This window comes from Pteropus medius, unplaced genomic scaffold (assembly GCF_902729225.1).
Source record: "Pteropus medius unplaced genomic scaffold, Ma_sr-lr_union100, whole genome shotgun sequence".
NCBI classification, from domain to species: Eukaryota; Metazoa; Chordata; class Mammalia; order Chiroptera; family Pteropodidae; genus Pteropus; species Pteropus medius.
Window position 1 is genome coordinate 5,950,230 of NW_024349799.1, and position 20,922 is coordinate 5,971,151.

At 34.9% G+C, this 20,922-nt stretch overlaps 1 protein-coding gene across 1 annotated transcript in view; it reads left to right on the plus strand.

Annotated features, from left to right (window-relative positions):
• The window catches only part of BRIP1 (BRCA1 interacting DNA helicase 1), a 159,549-nt gene that overhangs the window by 96,947 nt on the left and 41,680 nt on the right, over nt 1-20,922 (plus strand). The window contains exons 15-16 of the mRNA XM_039885832.1: nt 15,847-16,006; nt 16,984-17,105. Of these exons, the coding sequence (XP_039741766.1) occupies nt 15,847-16,006; nt 16,984-17,105 (282 nt within the window). The remainder of the gene's footprint in view (nt 1-15,846; nt 16,007-16,983; nt 17,106-20,922) is intronic.

Sequence of the window (20,922 nt, forward strand, 5' to 3'; positions counted from 1 at the left end):
ACTATTTATAAGAAACTATTTTTTATTCCTAACGTGTGCCACCTATAGGTACATATAACTGAATAAAAATAAACCCTTCTTAAATACTAGTAACTCATGAAATGAATAGTGAAGAATACAGATGGAAGAATATGACAAATTTTAGCTATAAGTAAATTATGTGAAAAAGATTACAAAAGATGGTAGTCTGTTTAGGCAGGCCTATTAAAAGCATTAAGACTTGAGTACTGGCTATTAAAGTGAGTAAATGGCAATATTATAAAGTTAAACACATGCCAAAAAGCATTTTCCAGAGGACTAGGATTGTAACAATACCATTAATGAGGGCAAAAAGGTTTTAATGCAATTTGCACTTTCTAAAGTTTCAAAAAGAGGCTTTGAGTTAGTGCATTATTAATGTACTGAACATCTGGAACTGCGTAAAAGCAATAGACATTGAGCAAATGCAGGATTTCCCCACTAGGTTGCATTCTAACTTATTGCCTCCCTGGTGAGATACTGGTTTTAAGAAGTTTGAAAAAGTAAAATGACAATATCCAGATAAAGCATAAACATTCCAGAGTGTCTTTTAATTTCTGAGATCTGACTAAAAAAAGTCTCTGAGTTTACCAAATTAAAGCGATATGAACACCAATTAATAGATAAAATTATCTCTATCACTATGTTGGCTAGTCTCTCTGTATGTGAATAGTATTTGCCTTTTATGAGTTAAGTAAACTTTTATAATAGAGACACCTCACATTTTTCATATATTTTAAGTCTTAAACCTTGAGAAATGGCTCTGTGTCAGTGTTCTTTCCTCTAAGTTATTTGATTTTCAGGTGCCTAATTACGATACTTAAGAGAATTTAAAAACCAGTTGAATTATGTGTGTGTTTAGTTATTTGTTTGATTTTTCTGGCAAGAGGGAAGTAATTAAGATGTATAAATAAATGTACAGTTTGAGTGTCACCTGCAATTTGAATGGAGAAACTGTAGACCTAAGTATTTTGTTATCTAATACTGAACATTTGCTATAGATGATTTTCACTAAAATAATCATTATTTTTTGCTATAGAGCTACACTCCAAATTTACACATGGCCCCTGTATAATCCTTAACGGAAGACTTTTGAGGTACTTTTTAAAAATCTCCACTGAAGAGATTAAAATGAATATATTGTGTTTTGTGAGAATGTCTCATAATTACCAAATTCCCCTCTTTTAACAATATTCCTTGTACTTCCTTACCAGAACTAAAATCTGGATGCTATAGTCTCCCCTTATCCGTGGTTTCAGTTACCCGCAGTCAACTGCAGTGTGAAAATATCAAGTGGAAAAATTCCAGAAGTATACAATTCATAAGTTTTAAATCGTGTGCTATTCTGAGTAGCATGATGAGTTCTGTCACTGTCCCACTACATCCCACAGGGGATGTGAGTCATCCTTTTCTCCAGTAGAAACCCACACGTTAGTCACGTAGTAGCCATATCGGCAGAAGTCAATAGTAGCCTAACGCGATGTCACAGTGCCTGCGTCATTCCCCTCACTTCCTCTCATCACATAGGCATTGTATTATCTAACATCATCACAAGAAGGGTAATTACAGTAAAATAAGATATTTTGAGAAATTCACAATTTACATAACTTTTATTAGTGTATATTTTATAATCGTTTTATTGTTGTTAATCTCTTACTGTGCATTTATAAGTTAAACTTTTATCATAGGTATGTATAGAATAAAACATAGTATATATAGAGTTCAGCACTAGCTACAATTTCAGGTATCTGTTGGGCCTTTAGAATGTATCTATCCCCTGTGGATAAGAGGGACTACTGCATACCTGAAGGACATGTCTTTCTTTATTAGCTCTTTCATCTTGTGACTTTTTTCTCTATAGTACCTTAGGTTTGAAATCATATTTATTCTTCATCTCTTTCTAAATCTTTACTTCTCTATTATTTTCTGAGGATGGGAAGGAAGAAGGGATGGAAGGAGGGAGAGACAAAGAAAAACTTACCAACAAAGACTAGTCTCTGACCTCATGTCTTAATCATATCATTTTTTCCCTCTCATCTTTATTGACATCTTGCAAATCACTTGACTACTCTTTTTTTTTTAAGGACTTTGGCATCTTATTTTACAGTTTTTTTCCCCCTCCTTCCCTTTCTTTCTGTTATTTTAGACCTTCCATTTTCATTCATTTATTAAATTCATTCAACAAATATTTATTAGTACTTCCATGTGTCAGGTACTGTTCTAGGTACTAGAAAATCAGCAGTGAGCAAAACAAACAAAAATCATTGTTTTTATGGAGGTAATATTCCAAGGGCGAGAGAGAATAAACCAGACACAGAAAGATACTAATATATTAGATGGTGTCATGGACTGAAAGTTTGTGTCCCCCCCAAATTCATATGCTAAAGCCCTAACCCCTTAGTGTGGCTGTATTTGGAGATGGAGTCTCTAAGGAAGTAATTAAGGTTAAATGAGGTCATAAGGATGGGACCCTGATACGATAGTATTAGCGTCTGTATAAGAAAAGATATCAGCAGTCTTGTTCTTTCCTCGCCAATGTGAGCACAAAGGAAAAGTGATGTGAGGACTTAGCAAGAAGCTGCCCCCCTGGAAGCCTAGAAGAGAGCCTCACTGGGAACTAAATCAACCAGCACCTTAATCTTTAACCTCCTATTGTCCAGAACTGTGAGAAATAACTTTCTTTTTAAGCCAGTTTGTCTGTGATATTTTTTCCAGATTTATTGAGATGTTATTGACATATGACATGTAAGTTTAAGGTATACAGTGTGATGATTTGATACTTGTATATATTGTGAAATGATTATGCAGTATGTTTTTTTTATGGTAGTCTGAGTGGACTAGTAAGTGTTATATAGAAAAATAAAGCAAAGAAAGGGGACATGAGAATCCTGGGAGAGTGGGGAAAGGTGGTTTAGAATTTTAATTAGATGATTCTAAGGCCTGTCAAGTGACATTGAGAAAATGACTAAAGGGAGAATAGAAGCAAACTATTCTGATATGGGGCAACAATGTTCAGACAGAGGGAATCTTGAGGTAGGAGAGTGCCTTGTTTGAGCAACAAGAGGGCTACTGTGAGGTCGAGAAGTAACTGGCGTAAAATCATGCCACAGTAAGGGTTTGGTTTTCTAAATGCAGCAGGAAGCCATTTGAGGCTTTAGACTTAATTTTAAAAAGATTATGCTGGCTTCTATGTAGGAAATGGATTATAGAGAATAAGGTGACTGTAATGTCATGTGAGAGATGGTGGTGCCTTGGACCACTGCTGTAGCAGTACTTGGAGACTATATATGATTTGAAAGTGCTGGCAGGATTTACTGATGGATTGGATGTGCAGTATGATAGAGGGAGTAAGGTATTCTTGCTGGGCTTTTTTCTTTATGTGTACTTTACTGGTAGTTAATCTTATCTGTGTTAATTCTATTAGTGACGTCTATTGTCTTGGTTTCCCAGTTTATAATTCAATTCTGATCTCTCCTCTAATTACCACACACTAAAGAGAAAATTCACTTCTTTTGTGTCTCTTCTATTCTCAGTAATATACTGCTTCTGACTCCAGATGTGTGGGTTTTTTATAGGTCAAGGAATTCTGCACCCCGTCCCCCACCCCCAGCTAGGTGTCCTACAATTTATCTCAATTCTGACACCACCCACCTACGATAGCATCGGATTCCACAGATTAAGGGCTCAATCCCACAAGACCCTCCACCTCCAATGCCAGTCTGTGATTCAGGTTATTACCTCTGCTTCTGACTGACTGGCCATACATTGGAGGTTCCACGACCCCTTCCTCAGGTTCAGTTAATTTTCTAGAGTGGTTCACAAAACTCAGAGAAACACTGACTTACATTTACCAGTTTGTTATAAAGGATACAGATCAACAACCAGATGAAGAGGTATATGGGGTAAGGTCTGTAAAGATCCAAAGCACAGGAGCTTCTGTTCCCATGGAATTGAGTGTACCATCCTTTGGCAAGTAGAGGAACTCTGAACTCTATCCTTTTGGGTTTTTGTAGAGGCTTCCTTACATAGGCATGGTTGATTAAGTCATTAACCATTGGCGATTGATTCAATCTCTAGCCCTTCTCCCCATCCCTGGAGGTCAGGGGTGGGACTGAAGAGTTCCAGCCGTCTAATCACATGGTCGACTCCCCTGGCAACCAGCCACCATCCTTAGGTTACTTGGGGCTATCCAAAAGTGACCTAATTAAATATACTCAGGTGTGATTGAAAGGGACTGATTATAAATAAATCATTTCACCTTTATGACTGTGGAGCTGTTACAAGAACTGAGAACAAAAGATGTCCCTATAGCTCTTACTGCTCAGGACATTCCAACGGTTTTAGGAGCTCTGTACCAGGAACAGAGATGACTAAATATATATTTCTCATTGTCAATCACAACACACTCACCCATATACTCAACTGCCAGATTAACATATCAGTCTGAGAATTTCAAAAGCAAGAGTTTTGTAAACTTGTATGATTGAATGGTACCCCAATCTATATTTGGACTAATCAGATAACCAGGGGACATCTATGAACCTTTTTCTCCCTTTCTTGTCTTATCTAGACTAACACCACACCTTGATCATTTAAATTTTTAAATATTTTATAATTTGTTCACTTTTCTTTACAGCATAATTTTCAAAAAGGTGAAATCAGGACTCACATGTAAATATAAAGTGAACTCCTATCAAAGAGTTTTTTCAGTTTATTGGTTAATGAGAGAATGAGTATGATGTTAAGGCTGATTCGGAGAGCATTTAAGGAGCTGTGTACTTAAAGGCAATTTAATAAAGGAATAGAATATAAGATTGCTAGCCTGAATACAAAACTGGTTAATGTATTACAGACTAATAAACTGTAACCTTTGAGGTTATCTTTTCTCAACAGAAATTATTTGCATTTTTACTGGACAAAAATATGTAAGTTTAAATGTAATTTCACTAAGTCTGTATCTTAATCAACAGTAAACAGTGAGTTCAGAAAAGAGCATTTCCCCATATAGTTCTTGGATGGGCCTTTACCTCCATATGAAATTGAAAGGTGGTACTACTTTTTTTCCTTCCTCCCAAGTTTTGCTTAATTTTTTTTAGCAGTTTCTAAGTCAAGCTACATTCACCTCTGGATTACTGTATTAGTAGCTTAAATGTACCTGCTCTAATCCCTCCTCTAACTCATCCATATTAATATAATAGTAATGTTTTTAGTCTTTATTTTTTATTTATGAAATATAATGTGTGTAAGTTTATAAAATTAGTATGTACATTTTAAATAATAATAAAACGAACATCTTAGTATCCACCACTTAACAAGAAATAGAACATTGGAGTGTCTCCATAGTGTAGTGGTTAGCACGTCTGCTTTATATGCAGAAGGTTTGTGCCCCAAGTGGAGCCATGGATCATACCTCGGGTGCACCAGGCCCTGGGTGGGCCAGAGGTGCCAGGCCCCGGAGGCGCCAGGTCCCGGGTGCACACCGAGAGTGTGTGGGAGGAGACTCCCTGCCTTCAGAGATCCAGTTCCTAAGGGGAAATGGCAACATCCATAGGTCAGGGGTGAAGTGGGGGTGGGAGAGGAATTAAAGAAGGGGGAAAAAATTAAAAAAAAAAAAAAGAACATTATTTGTACATTAGAAGCTCCTATGTGCCCCTTCACAATCATATCCTCTCATCCTTAGAGGTATTAGTTTTGCTTATTCTAAAAAATAGTTTATATGTATATGCATATGTGTATGCTTAAATAATATACTGATTTTGAACTTTGCATAAATGAAATCATTCATATGTTATCTGTAATTTGCTATTTTGACTCGACCCTTATAGATTTGTGTTCATCCTTGTGGGTCCATATGTTACTAATTTATTCATTTACATTACTGTGTAGTATTTGTTTTTGTGCATGTTTGGGCCTGTTTATATTTTTTCAGTTTTTAAAATGATGGTATAATATACATAACAAAATTTGTTGTTTAACCATTTTAAAGTATACAATTTGGTGTCATTAAGTATGTTTACAGTTTTGTACAACCATCACTACTATCCATTTCCAAAACATTTTCATCATCCCAATCAGAAATTCTGTATCCATTAAACAGTAACTCCTCATTCTCTCCTCTCCCCAGGCCCTGGCCACTCCTATTCTACTTACTTTATCAATTTGTCTATTTTATTACCTCATAAAAATGGAATCAGACAATATTTGTCCTTTTGTGTCTGACTTATTTCACTTACACTATGTCTTTAAGGTTCATCCACATTGTAGCATGTATTCGAATTTCATTCCTTTTTATGACTGAATATTATTCCATTGTATGACTATAATACTTGATTTATCCATTCATCTGTTGATGACTGCTTGTTTTTTTCTGCCTTTTGGTTATTGTGAATAATACTGCTGTGAACAATAATGTACAACTATCTGAGTCCCTGCCTTCAGTTCTTTTGGTAATATACATTGCTGGATCATATGGTAATTTTATGTTTATAAACTTTTTGAGGAACTGCCAAACTGTTTTCCACAGTGGCTGTACCATTTTACATTCCCACCAGCAGTGTGTGAGGATTCCAGTTTCTCTACATCCTTGTCAACACTTATTTTCTGTTTTTTGATAGTAAACCATCTTAATGGTATGAGGTGGTATCTCATTGTAGTTTTGATTTGCATTTCCCTAATGATTAGTGAAGTTGTACATCTTTTCATGTGCTTATTGGCCATTCATATATCTTTGAAGAAAAGTCAGTTCAAGTCCGTTGCCCATTTTTTAATTGGATTGTTTTTGAGTTGTAGGAGTTCTTTAAATATTCTGGATATAACCTCTTGTCAGACAGATGAATTGTAAATATTTTCTTCCATTTTGTGTATCACCTTTCTTCATAGTGTCCTTTAATGTACAAAAATTTTAAAAATTTTTCATGAAGTCCAATTTATATTTTTCTTTTGTTGTCTATCCTTTTGGTGTCATATCTAAGAAATCTGCCAAATCCAATGTCCTGAAGATTCTTCCCTATGTTTTTTCTAATAGTTTTATAGTTTTGGGTCTTTCTTGTATTTAGGTTTTTGGTATTTTTGAGTTAATTTGTATATAGTATAAGCAAGATCTGACTTCTTCTTTTTTTTTTTTTTGTTAAGTGGATATTCAGTTTTTTTAACATCCTATGTCGAAAGGACTCTTTTTCCCCATTGAGTGGTCTTGACACCCTGGTTGAAAATTGATCAAATATGCGGAGGTTTATTTCTAGGCTCTCTATCCCATTGGTCTATATTTTTGTCCTTATGCCAGTAACACAACTCTTTGATTACTATAGCTTTGTAGTAAGTTTTGAAATTAGGAAATGTGGAGTCCTCCAACTTTGTTCTTTTTCTTTCAAGATCTTTTTGGCTATTCGAAGTCCCTTCTGATTCCACGTGAATTTTAAGATGAATTTTTCTCTTTCTGCAAAGAACACATTGGGATTTTTATAGGAATTGCACTGAACCTATAGATGACTTTGAGTAGTAATGTCATAATAACAGTAGTAAGTCTTTTAATACATGAACATGAGTTATCTTTCCATTTATTTATGTTTGTTTTGTAGTTTTCAGTATACAGGCCCTTCAACCTTGGTTAAATTTATTCCTAAATATTTCATTCTTTTTGATGCTCTTCTGAATGGAATTGTTTTATTAATTTCCTTTTATGGTTGCTTGTTGTTAGTATATAGAAATGAAACTAATATTTGTATATTGATTTTGTACTCTGCAAATTTGCTCATCTCATTTATTAGCTCTCATGGATGGATTTTTATTTTGAGGGGATGTGAATTCTTTAGGGTTTTCTAGATAAAAGACCATGTCATACATATATGAACAGAGACCTTTTAAACCTTGTATTGTAAACCTTTTATTTCTTCTTCTTGCCTAATTGCTTTGTTTAATAGAAGTGGCAAAATCAGGGCATCCTTGTCTTGTTCTTGTTTTAGGGGGAAAACTTTCAGTTGTTCACCACTGAGTATGATGTTAGATGTGGGCTTTTCATATATGACTTTTAATATGTTTAGAAAGTTCCCTTCCATTTCTAGTTTGAATGTTTTTATCATGAAAGGGAATCGAATTTGTCATTGCTTTCCTGTATCAATTGAGATGATCATGTGGTTTTTTTCTTCATTTTATTAATGTAGTATGTTATACTGATTGATTTTCCAATGTTGAAAAACCTTTGCATTCCAGGAGTAAATACCAATTGGTCATGATGTGTAATACTTTTAGCATGTTGCTAATATTTTGTTTGCTAGTATTTGTTGAAGTTCTTGAATTCATTTTTAAAAAGGATAGTATAGTGATCTGTAGTTTTCTTTGCTTGTAGTGTCTTCGTCTGCCTTTGGTATCAGGGTAACGGTGGCCTCTAGAACGAGTAAGGAAGCCTCAGTTTTTTAAAAGAGTGTGAGAAAGATTGATATTAACTTTAAATGTTTGGTGGAATTTACCAGTGAAGGTACTTGGTTCAGGGTTTTTCTTTGTTGGAAGGTTTTTGATTATTGATCAATCTCCTTCCCTATTATAGTTCTCTTCAGATTTTCTATATCTTTATGATTTTGTTTTTGTATCGTGTGTTTCTAGGAATTTATTCATTACATCCAGATTATTCAGTTTGGTGGCATACAGTTGTTCATTGTACTGTCTTATAATCCTTTTTATGTTTGTAAAGTTGGTAGTAAAGTTTCTCCTTCCTTTTGTAGTATTAGTAATTTGAGTCCTCTCCTTTTTACCCCCTTAGTCAATCTAAAGATTTGTCAATTTTGTTAATCTTTTTTAAAGAACTTTCATTTCTCTATTTTTTCTATTTATTTCATTTGTTTCTACTCTAATCTTGATTTTTTTTCTTTCCTTCTGATAGTTTTCAGTTTAATTTGCTATTCTTTTTCTAGTTCCTTAAGATGTACAGTGAGATATTAAGATTTTTATTTTTGTAATGCATTTATTTACAGCTATAAATATTTATCATAGCACTGTTTTGCTATATCTCATTAGTTTTGGTTTGTTTGTATTTTTGTTTGCATTTGTCTCAAGATACTTAAATTTCCCTTGTGATTTCTAATTTGATCCAGTGGTCATTTAAGAATATATTGTTTAATTTCCATATATGTGTGAATTTTCCAGTTTTCCTTCTGTTATTGATTTCTAATTTTAATTCATCGTAGTCAGAAAAACCACCCAATCCTTTTAAAATTTATTATGACTTGTATTGTAGCCTAACCTATGGTTTATCCTAGAGGATGTCCCATGTGCACTTGAGAAGAATGTATTCTGCTTTGTTGAGTGGTGTCTTCTATATATGTCTTAGGTCTAATTTGTTTATAGTGTTTTTCATGTCCTCTTTTCCTTTATTGAACTTATGTCTGGTGGTTTCGTTCATTATTGAAATTGTGATATCGAAGTCACCTACTGTTATTGTAGAACTGTTTCTCCACTTGTTAATTTTTTTGGGGGGGGGTGTTTCTGTTCTTGGTCAGTTATATGTTTATAATATATATTCATGAGTTGACCCTTTTTTCAATATATAATATTCTTCTTTGTCTCTTCAACAGTTTTTGATTTAAAGTCCATTTTTTATGGCTTTGTGTTGATATCTAGCATCTTTTTATCTCAACTTGAAGGACTCTCTTTGGCATTTTTTGTAAGGCAGATATAGTAGTGATGAACTCTCTCAGCATTTGTTTTTCTGTGAGCTTCTTTACCCTTTATTTTTAACTGGCAGTTTTAATGGATATAGTGTTCTTGGGTGATAAGTGTTGTTTTTTTGTTTTGTTTTGTTTTTTTCAGCACATTGACTATATCATATACTCTTTTCTGGCCTGCAAAGTTTCTGTTCCACTGATACTTTTATAGGGTTCTTGCTTTGCTCTTGCTGCTTTCAAAATTCTGTCTTTGTCTTTGACGGGGCCTGGTTTAACTTTCTTTGGGTTCATCTTTTTTGGTGTCTTGGATTCTTGAATTTGGATGTTCTTCCCTGCACCCCACCCCACCTCTATATTTCAGCTACTAATTTTTGAAATAAATTTTGTTCTGTACCACCTTCTCACTTTCTTCTTTTTCTGGACTCCTATATGTGTATATTTGTCTGCTTAATAGTGTCCTATAAATCCCCCGAAGCTTTCTTCACTCTCTTTTGTTCTTTTTTTGAATGGATAATTTCAAATTGTCTGTGAGCTCACTGATTTTTAAATTTTTGATCAAGTCTGTTGATGAACTCCTCCACTGAATTTTTCAGTTCAGTTATTTTCTTTTGGTTCTGTTTATATTTTCTGTTTGGTTCTGTTTATATTTTCTGTCTCTTTTTTGAAATTCTTATTTTGTTCATGTATCATTTTCCTGAGCTTGTTGAGCATCTTTATGATTGTTATTTTGAATTCTTTGTCAGGTCATTCATATACCTCTATTTCTTTATGGTTGATTCCTGGAATTTATTTCATTCCTTTGATTGGGCCATTTTACTCGTGTGTGTGTGTGTGTGTGTGTGTGTGTGTGTGTTCCATGTAACTTTGTATCTACTCATTTGAAATAAAGTTACCTCTCCCAGTCTTTTATGGACCGGCCTTGTACAGGGAAAGACCTTTGCCAGTTAGTCAGACTGCAGATTCTGGGGGGCCTCTCAAACCTTTTCTGCAGGTGGTCTTCTCTAGGCTTGTTTGTGAGTAGATTTCTAATAAGAGGGATTTTCAAGTTTCTTTTTTCAAGAGTTGTAGTCGCTTGGCTTCTTCTGGTTTTCGTCTGGGGTACTACAGGTTACTCGAGCTGCTGCAATTTACTGAGCTAGCTCTCTTTTGTTCTCAGTAGACCCTAGGGTTTTTGAGTATGCGAAGTCCCATAAGCTCTTTGAGTTGGGCAAGACAGAAACTAGTACCTCAGGCAACTCCTTTAAAAAGTTGGAATGCTATGCACATACTCCACTCTTCTCTTTTCCCCATCCAAGGTAGAGGCCACCGAGCTATATTGGCTTCTATCTGCTATACGGTTAGTCCTCTGGAGTACCAGCAAGCTTCTCACCTCCCTTTTGTTTTCAATGGCCCTCTGACATCTAGAGTATGCCAGATATTGTCAGTGCTCTGAGACAGGTGACACAGAAACCAGTCCCTCAAGCAGCCCCCCACACATAAAAAATGTAAAACGTTGGACATATGGTCCAACAATTTTCCTCCCCAGGGAGAAACTGGGAATTTGGGGCTTTCTCTTGCTTGTTAAATGCTTAGCCAGGGGGAGAGACTCTGGCATATGAGTGCATACTAATCTAAACCTTCACCTTTCTACTCAGTGGCCCTCAACCTGGTACCATTTCCTGTGAGTGCTTAGATTCAGGTAAGAGAAAAACCAGTTCCCTGGGCAGCCCCTCTAAAAGTCTGTACATTGGTTATATGTTTAGTCTTCTCTTTCCCTCCTCAGGGAGAATCTAAGAGTTGGAAATTTTCTCCCAGTTTTACTATGCTGAGCTGGGTGGAGGGACTAAGGCAAGTAGTGCCATGAATTTTCCTTCCATCTTTGATGTAGCTGGTTTCTCAGTCATTGGGGAAGCAGGAACCTCTGAACTGTTTTCTGAATTTTTTATAAAAGTAATTGGTTTCTTTTTGTTTTTGAATCAGCGTTTCTATATGGGTCAAGGAAGGTATGATGATGCATACCCTATTGAATTTTTAAAGTGGAAACGTGAGTGGATGATTTGTTAAAATTTATATCTTGAAAATATTGCTCCAGCTGAAATGTAAAGACCTAAGAGTAATAGATAAGAACCAGAAAATACAATTAGGAGACTATTGGAGTAGTCCTTCAAGAGATAATGATAGCTAGGACTGGGGTGGTAACTTTGGATATGGAGACGTTTTTATAAGAAGACAAAAATTAACAGGGCTTGGCAATAGATTGAATGTGAGCAATTACAGGGAGAGGGAATTATTAAGGTGACTCAATGTTTACGCAAAGGCAACTCACTAAAAGATGGTACCTTTTATTGAGATAACAAACACTGGAATATTTTTTTGGTCTTATATAAAATTTCAGGTGCTTTTGAGATATCTAATTGGTGAATTTGACTAGACCATTGGATATATGGGTATAGTGCTTAGAGGAGCAATCTGGGCTATACATATAAATTTTGGAGTTTCAGTCTATATTTATTCTGCATCTTTAGAAATGTAATATTCTTTCACTATATGTGCCAAGAAGACAGGGACCTCTTCTATGACATTTTCTGCTTTATTTTTAGATCTCTGATGTTTCTGGCACATTGTGGGGTCTTGATATTTTTGTTATTGTTGTTATTTTCTCATCTTCATTCCTCTATCCCCACTGCCCTGGTATTACTAAAAATATTCACAAGAAATACTCTCACTGAATTTTTCACAACGATTATGTAATATTTCATACTTATATAAGATCATATGTAATACACATATGAATTATGAAGTATAAGAATAAAATGAAAACATCAAAACTATCACTTTAAGAACTAAATATTACTGTTAAAGCTGTCTGGATTCCCTTTCTCAATCCTTTGCCCACCCCCACAGAGTTAATAATTGTACTAAAGTTTGTAATTATCTTCCATTTTTTTTAAAAAATGGCTTTACCACATACATATATATGTATTCACCAAGCATATATATTCCTAAACAACATCTTACTTAGTTTTTCTTTGAGTTTTTTTAAAATGGCCTGATATTGTGTAAAATTTTCTGCATTTGCTTTTTTTACTAATCCATGGTGGAAGTTATTTTTATTGCTTATTATAATCTATTATATGAATATATATGAAACATTTTGGTTATTTCTAGTCTTCTTGTTTGTATTTGTTCTGCTGTTTAAATAATGCTGCTTTTGACATTTTGTAGAAATTGACAAGCTGATTCTGAAATTCATTTAGAAAAGCAGAGGACTCAGAATATCCAAAATGTTTCTAAGTAATTTTTTTTCCATTTTGTTTTCCTCTCGAACCTAGAAATTGTATGGAAATATTTTAATTTGATTTCTATGTAGATAAATTTTATTTTGTCTTGGTATAGGTGACCCTTCTGTTAATATCCAGTCTCAGTGAATGTGATCTGTATGATTTCACATTTCAAAAATTTATCGATATGTCCTTTGTGACTTTGTATCTACTTTTCCATGTTTGAAAAGAATCATTTTTTTATTCAGCACCAAGTTCTCTACATATATTAGAATAAGACTGATGATTCTTAGAAACTTAAATCTTCTGTGTCCTTACTGATTTTGCCTAATTCATCTATAGATATCCAAAAGAGGTACATTGAAGTCCTCTGTAGTATTAAGGAACTTGGGCAATTTATCCTTATATTTCTTGTCAGATTTACCTTTCTGTATTTTGAAACTAAGTGCATAAAGATTCATGAATGCTATGACTTTTTAATGGGTGTACATTTTAAGTATATGGAATATATATCTGTTTTTTAAAGCTTTTTGCTTTGAAGTCTTTTTTAATGCCTGTGATGCACCTAATTTCTTTTGGTAAATATCTGCCTCGCATATCTTTTTCCATATCTTCATTTTCTTTTTTTTACATTTTTTAAAAAAAATTTATTGATTTTACATTTTACTATAATTTTGGCATTTAGGAGAATCTTTTTTTTAACAGCCTATGCATTGAAAGTTTCAGTCCTTGGAATGTCCTCTTCATTTCCCATACCTCCTGGGTTGCTTGAGGATTTTTCCTTAGTTGGTGTTTTATTTTTGTTTATATCTTCCCTTTCAAAATTTTGGCATGGTTTAATTTTAAGTGTCTTTATTGATAAATAACAGACTTTCTTTTTTTTTTGATTCCTCATTTCTTTTCTCCCTCTTTCCTTCCACCTTCCTTCTTTTTTTTTCTCCTCCCAAACAATCTGAGTGTGTCAGTTTTAATAAATGAGTTAAATCCATTTTTGTTTGCTTTTGATACTTAGCATATTTGGACTTATTTTATACCATCTTATTTTGTGCTTTCTTTTACCTCTTTTTCTCTTTTGTTTGTCTTATTTGAATGATTCAGGATTTTGTCCTTTTTCCCCCTTTCGTGATTTGGAAGTTCTGTATCTTCTTTATCATTTTAAAAAATATAACACCTTTACTGTGATATAATTTGCATATATATCAAATGCCTTGAAGCATTCAAAATAAAACTTTTAGATTAGCGATAGCCCTACGTTTTTTACCTAATAACATGGTGTTACAGGGAATTTTTATTTTTATTCATTAGAATACCCTGATCATGGTGTAATATCAGTGAACTATTTTACCAATTAACGATTTTTTTTTTTAGTTCATTCTGGCTTCTGTAACAAAATACCACAGATGTGGTAGCTTGTAAACAACAATAATTTATTTCTCACAGCTTTGGAGGCTGGAAGTCCTCAGATTAGTGTGTCAGCATAGTTGGGTGAGGGCCCTTTTCCTGATCAGTAGCTAGCACTTTGTTGCTGTGTTCTCACCTGGTTGAAGGAGCAAGGATGCTCTGTGGGCTCTCTTATAAGAACACTTGTATTATTATATATTATTTATTTCTGAAAATAGATGAGAATAAAGTTCTGAGGAAATAAACTGTTTTATAAAAATTAGTTGCTGTTCTCTAGAGAAATTGGGATAATTTCTTGGTGCTTGGCCAACATTATAACTGGTCCACGTTGCATAGAACTCTACATAAAACAAATGAGTAAAACAGTTCAGCTTACATCATAATAATCTCTACTAATGGCTCTTTTGTCTCTCATTTATTTCAGTTCTTATGTTTATTGTTAACTTCTACCATTTTTTGCATTTATTGTTTTAATTTTTTAGCTTTTTAAAAAGAATGCTTAATTCAGTTGGTTTCAAAATTTTTAAATAAATACATTTCAAGCTATCAATTTGTTTCTAAGTATTGCCTCTACCACACCCTACATGTTTGCAATTGTGAGTGCTTTTCTTATCATTTATATCTAAAGACTTTATGAATTCTGTATTTTCCTCTCTAAACCATACCTTCTTTTTTTGTTATTTTTTTCTCCCCCCCGACCCCCACCAGCTTTATTGAGATATAATTGACAAATAACCCAGATGTTCTTTAAGAATATAACCTTAAATGTTGGGCTTGTATGTTTGCTTGTTACACACTAACTTTGTATTACTGACTTTTATTCAAAGTTGCATTGTTGTTAGAATATGTGGTTAATCTGATAAAGATTCTTTGAAATTTGTTGGAAGTCCTTTTGTAATTTAGCACATGGTTATTTTTGTAAATATTCCATTTACGTCTGTATATTTTCTGCTTGTTGGCTACCTGAGTCTCTGTTTATACGTTTACTCAATTCCGTTTTCTAAATATGATCAAATTTTCAAACAGCTTAGCTGTCTATGGATCAGGTAAAATGATTTTAAAGAATCTTCATTTAAAGAATTTTTAGTTAAAGATATTAAGGAATTTCACCTTAAGTTTAAGGAGATAAATTTTGTCAACTATGACAGAAGTCATTTTTTTTCTAGTTTTGAAATTCTCGAGATAGCAATAATAGAAATAGGAACAGCAGCTGCAGCAGTAGTATTATTAGTAATTGTAATGGTAACAGAGGTAGCAGCAGCTAACATTTATGGTGCTCTTAGTATGTGCCAGGCATTGTTCAAAGCTATCGAAAGCTTAGGGTAATGAATTTAACCCAATAACAATTCTATGATATGTTATTGTTTTCCTCATTTTATAGACAAGGAAAGTAAAACACAGTCGTTAATATGCTTGCCATAGTCACATATAGCCACACTGGCTTTAAAAAAACCAAGTTAAGTTTGTTCAGTTGAAGACACAATGATTCATTTTTTTCTTACTTTTTTTAGTTATTAGAAAAGTTAAAAGAACGTTGGCTTGACACTGGTTTGTGGCGTGATCTGGAGTTGGTGAAGACAGTCATTATAGAACCACAGAGAGGAGAAAAAACTAATTTTGATGAATTACTGCAGGTGTACTATGATGCGATCAAGTACAAAGGAGGAAAAGGTAATTGGAAAGTATTGGATGGTTGATGAAAAACCTTTTTTTACTATAAAGTAAGAAGTTGGTGCTGTTAAATTTTTGTGTTATCTTTTTATTTAAATGAATTGCACTTGAGAAAAAATTATATTTTATACTCTTGAGTAAAAAGAAAATAAATTAGGTAAATATTTTATTTATTTGGTATTTTTCTCCTATGAATGTTTTCACAACGATGCCAAGTGAAACAACATGCATTCAGGTATTATTCCATAGTCTTCCCTACATGAGAGAAGGCAGAGCATGCATAAATATCTTCCTTAATAGCCCAATGAGCCCTACATTTTGATGCAAATAATATACTTTGTGCTTATACTCTGTTATCCAAGGTAAACTTGAATTTTCAAAACACAACTAAAGACTCAATATCAAAGTTAGAGAATGTCCATAAAGAGGTTGATGAGAAGGGCTAATAGTGATAATTTATGAACAATGCAAGATCATAAGATACTATAACATAATTGTCAATGTGCTGTATGATAAGAATATTCTATGTGTGTTTTACATACTTTTTAATATAATACTGATTCAGTATGGTGTATGGTACAAATTAAGAGTTATTTAAATCATTCCAAGAACTTTTAAATACTGATGTAATGATAATGATTGCAATTTCAAATTTTTAGAGATAAAACAGTTGGGTCACAATTACTTAGTTTATGTGCAAGTTACTACTTGGATGTGGTTTTATGTGTAAGTTTCTGGAAGATATACAGTTGGTAAATTGCTTTGCTACCATATTGCACCTAAATGTAATTTTGTTTTCCTTGTTTATTTAAAAACATTGATCTTTTTAAACTTTATCTCATAATAGTTTTTCATTTTGATTCTTTTAAGTTTGCTACTATGATCACTTAAATTTCATACCTTTTAAAAATGACAAGAATAGTCAATTTTTGGAAATTTGAGTGTGTTTTTAAAAATGTTTATTTTTGTTGCTTAAGATGGAGCCCTCCTGGTAGCAGTTTGTCGTGGTAAAGTGAGTGAGGGTCTGGATTTCTCAGATGACAATGCCCGTGCTGTTATAACTATAGGAATTCCTTTCCCAAATGTGAAAGATCTGCAGGTAGGCCTTCAAAACCTTAAGAAATTTTTTTTATCATAGAAGTTGTTGATTTTGTGTAAAGTTTCTGTACCCTCAGAAATTTTGTTTTAATTTTTTTCATTTTTTAAAATTTTAATTAGTTTCAAGTATACAGTACATTGGTTAGACATCTATCTATATAGTTTATCAAAACTATCCCCCCAATTGCTCTCTCCCTCTCCTGACCTTCCACGTAGCCATCATATTAATGCTAATTACATTCCCTTTGCCATGCTCCCCATCCCTGTGACCAACCATCAGCTACTAATTTGTGCTTCTTTAACCCTTCACTCCATTCTCCCAGCCCCCCAAATCCCTCTCCCCTCTGTCTGTCACCAAATTGACCACTATCTTTGTGAGTCTGTTTTTGATTAGTTTGTTCTTTTTATTCCTTGGATTCCACATATAAGTGAAATCATATAGCATTTCTTTTTCTCTGTCTTAAATACCGTCTAGGTCCATCAAAACAATATCTTTTTCTATCCCCTTCCTTTTAGTCTGTATATGTCTTTTAATCTGAAGTGAGTCTTATATTTTTTCTTCTTAAGGAAGTCCCCCCAACATTTCCTGGAGTACTGGCTTGGTGGTGATAAATTCCTTTTGCTTATTTTTGTCTGGGAAGCTCTTTATCTGTCCTTCAACTCTAAATGATAGCTTTGCTGAATAAAGAATCCTTGGTTGTAGATCCTTGGTCTTCATCCTGTTAAATATTTTTTGCCGAGCACTTCCGTCCTATATAGTTTCTTTTGAGAAATCAGCTGCCAGTCTTATGGGTGTTCCCTTATAAGTAATTATCTGTTTTTCTCTTGCTGCTTTTAATATTCTTTTTTTGTATTTAACCTGTAGCATTTTAATTATGACGTGTCTTGGTGTGGGCCTCTTTGGATTCCTGAGTTTTGGAATTCTCTGAGCTTCCTGGGGTTTTATGTCCATTTCCTTCACCGGTTTAGGGAAGTTTTCCATCATTATTTCTTCAAACAGCTATTCAACATCTTGATTTTCTTCAGTTACACTGATCAGATGGATATTTGGACCCTTAATAGTGTCTCATATGCTCTTTAAATTATTTTTATAGTTTTGGCATCTTATCTCTTGCCATTCTGATTGCATGTCCTTGGCTTTCTTGTCCTCTAGATAGGGCATTTAATCCTTTTTTTAATTCGCTTTGTTTATTCCTTTGTTTATCCCATTTAATATACTTCTCATCTCAGATAATGTGTTCTTCATTTCAGATTGGTTCCCTTTTATAATTTCCATTTTTGTTTTTATGTTTTTTATCTCTTTGATGAAGTTCTCACTGAATTTATAAAGTTCGTTACGCATCTTTATAACTAGTGTTTTGAACTCTGCATCTGTTAGCTTACTTGACTCCATTATATCTGGATCTCTGTTCTCTTCTCTCATATGGATTTCTGCTTCTTTGTCTTTGCATTTTGGCTGCCTTTCCATGTCTGTTTCTATGTACTAAGCAAAGCTCCTAAGTCTCCCGGTCTTATTAGTGTGGATTTGTGAAGTAGGTGTCCAGTGGCACAGCCCTGAGAGGAGTTCAGCTGCAGGCCAAACTTAGCCCAAACCTCTAACACTCCCTCCCCGCCACCGCCGCTCTGCCCCAGGGCCACCTGTTAAGATTCAGATGCTGTGCTTATAGTTGCCTCCAGAAGCCACACCAGAAACCAAGATCAGCTGCCACCAGTGTGAGTCTTGGTGCTGCTCTGCAAGTGGCACCAGACTTGCCAAGGACATAACTGAATGTGGCTTGGGTAGGGCTGCGAGTTGGGGGAGGTGGAGTTTTGGGGAATCCTCTGGGCAGAGCGACCTCTGTTATCCAGTTTGATGGCATCATGGCTATGGTGGCGCTGTGTCCAGCGCACTGGTATGGGGGAGGGCTCAACAGGAAACAATGGCACTTATGTACAGAATGAGTCTCCCCTCAGCCCTCACTCTGAAAATGTCTCCTTGTAAGTCCCTGGTGCCCCCTGTGCACAGCCGAATTGGCACTGGTGCTCAGAGCAAGCAGGTCTGTCACTGGAAAAATCTGCTCGTGGTCGTGGCCCCTTTAAGAGGCTTCTGCTGCTGCCGCTGCCTCCGTCTCACTCAGCTGCTGGAGACCACGTCCTTGCCCCATCCTACCATCTGCTGTTGCAGGGTGCTTTCTTGGATTTCTCCCTAGTTGCATGGCTTGTTCCTTTAGATCCCAGGTGATTTTTTCCTTGCTTTTGCTCCTCGTTTCCATCACAACTTTGATTTGGTCACCAGAGTCTCTATGATATACGCCATTTTTTTTTCTCCCTGTTTTAGTTCTTTAGTAACTCAGAATGAGTGTGAAAGGTTTAGTGGATATTGGTTTATTTTCTCTTTAACTTATACTGTCTCTTGTTCAATAAGAGTGATTTTCAAAGTTTGGTCCTGGGTCAGGATCATCAATGTCACCTAGAAACATGATAGAAATATATATTTCAGGCTCCATCCTTACCTGCTGAATCAGAAACTCTGGAAATGGAGCCCAGCAATTTTTTTTGAATCAAGTTCTTCGCGACAGAAACACATTGGTGCCTCGGAATTCTAGGACCCTTTTCTAGAAATCTAGCTCTCTTCTCTCCCATGCCATGCTCTGCCCTTCAGATTTCAGTGATTTTAGCTGCTTCAAATTCTGATCTCTTCCACTTCAGCTCAACAGGATCATTGTATTCTGCTTGTACTTCAGTGTTCTGTGCTGTTGTCAGGAACATATACCAAGGAAGTGAGCTGAGAATCATGGAGTTCACCTAATGGATTTCCATTACCTCCAAGATTAGTCTTATGGTACCTGGTATCTTCTCCCTGAAAGCAGTTGCTTGATCCATTGTGTCCAGTTTTACAGTTACTTACAGTGGGAGAGATATTCTTGAACTAGTTATTCTGGCCTTGGCCAGAGACAGGAATTTTGCTTCATTACCACTGATTGTTTAGTAAATATTATATTTGAAAAATTATTTGTAGCAGTAATTTTAAACCTAGGTGATGTTATCTTTGATCAGGGAGAATTTTTGTTTACTTCCTGTAGGCATTTGAAGATGCTAGCAATCTGAGATCAAGAATTGAGGTTTTCTCTCCCTGCTTTTTGGCTACTGAGCTGACCGCATTAAATAAAATTCATATCCCTCCTCCTAGGGCATAACCCATTAGGGTCTCATACCAAAGCAAGAGTTCTTTCCCCAGGCAGTTATCCTCTTTATTGTTACTATTTTAACAGTAATAAACAGTATATCTCTGGTTAGTTTATACTCTTCCCTAAACTCTGGACCTCCTCAGAATTTCTGAAAGTCTTGAAGGGGTATCTAATCCTTTCAGCCTACGCTAACTTTTGTGACTTCCAATACCTTTCTCCAGCCACCAGTGCTACCACTGAGAATGCTGATGACCATACCAGGGCTTCTATTCTAAAATGGCTAATACTGCCTCTGACTATGGCTATTGATGAAACAGTTGACATCTACTCGAGAAAACTGTTGTGCTCACGATCAACAGCATTAGTGCTGCAGTCCACTGAAGCTTAGTGCCGCTGATGGCACTGCCCCTAGCAGTGGTACTGTTGCTTTTTGATGTCTTATCATTTTACCTTAGCCCTGAATTATTGCACTAATGCTACTTTAGTAAAGTGGAAAGAACCCTTTTCTCCTTTTTTCTACCACACATTCTTCCAGCGTCTTAAATACGAATTATTTCTCCCTAAAACTGGCTCTTTCAATTTTTGCTTGTATCTTCTCTTTTATGGACCTATATATGAGTTCTTGAGAACGAGGAAAGAAGATAACTTTAT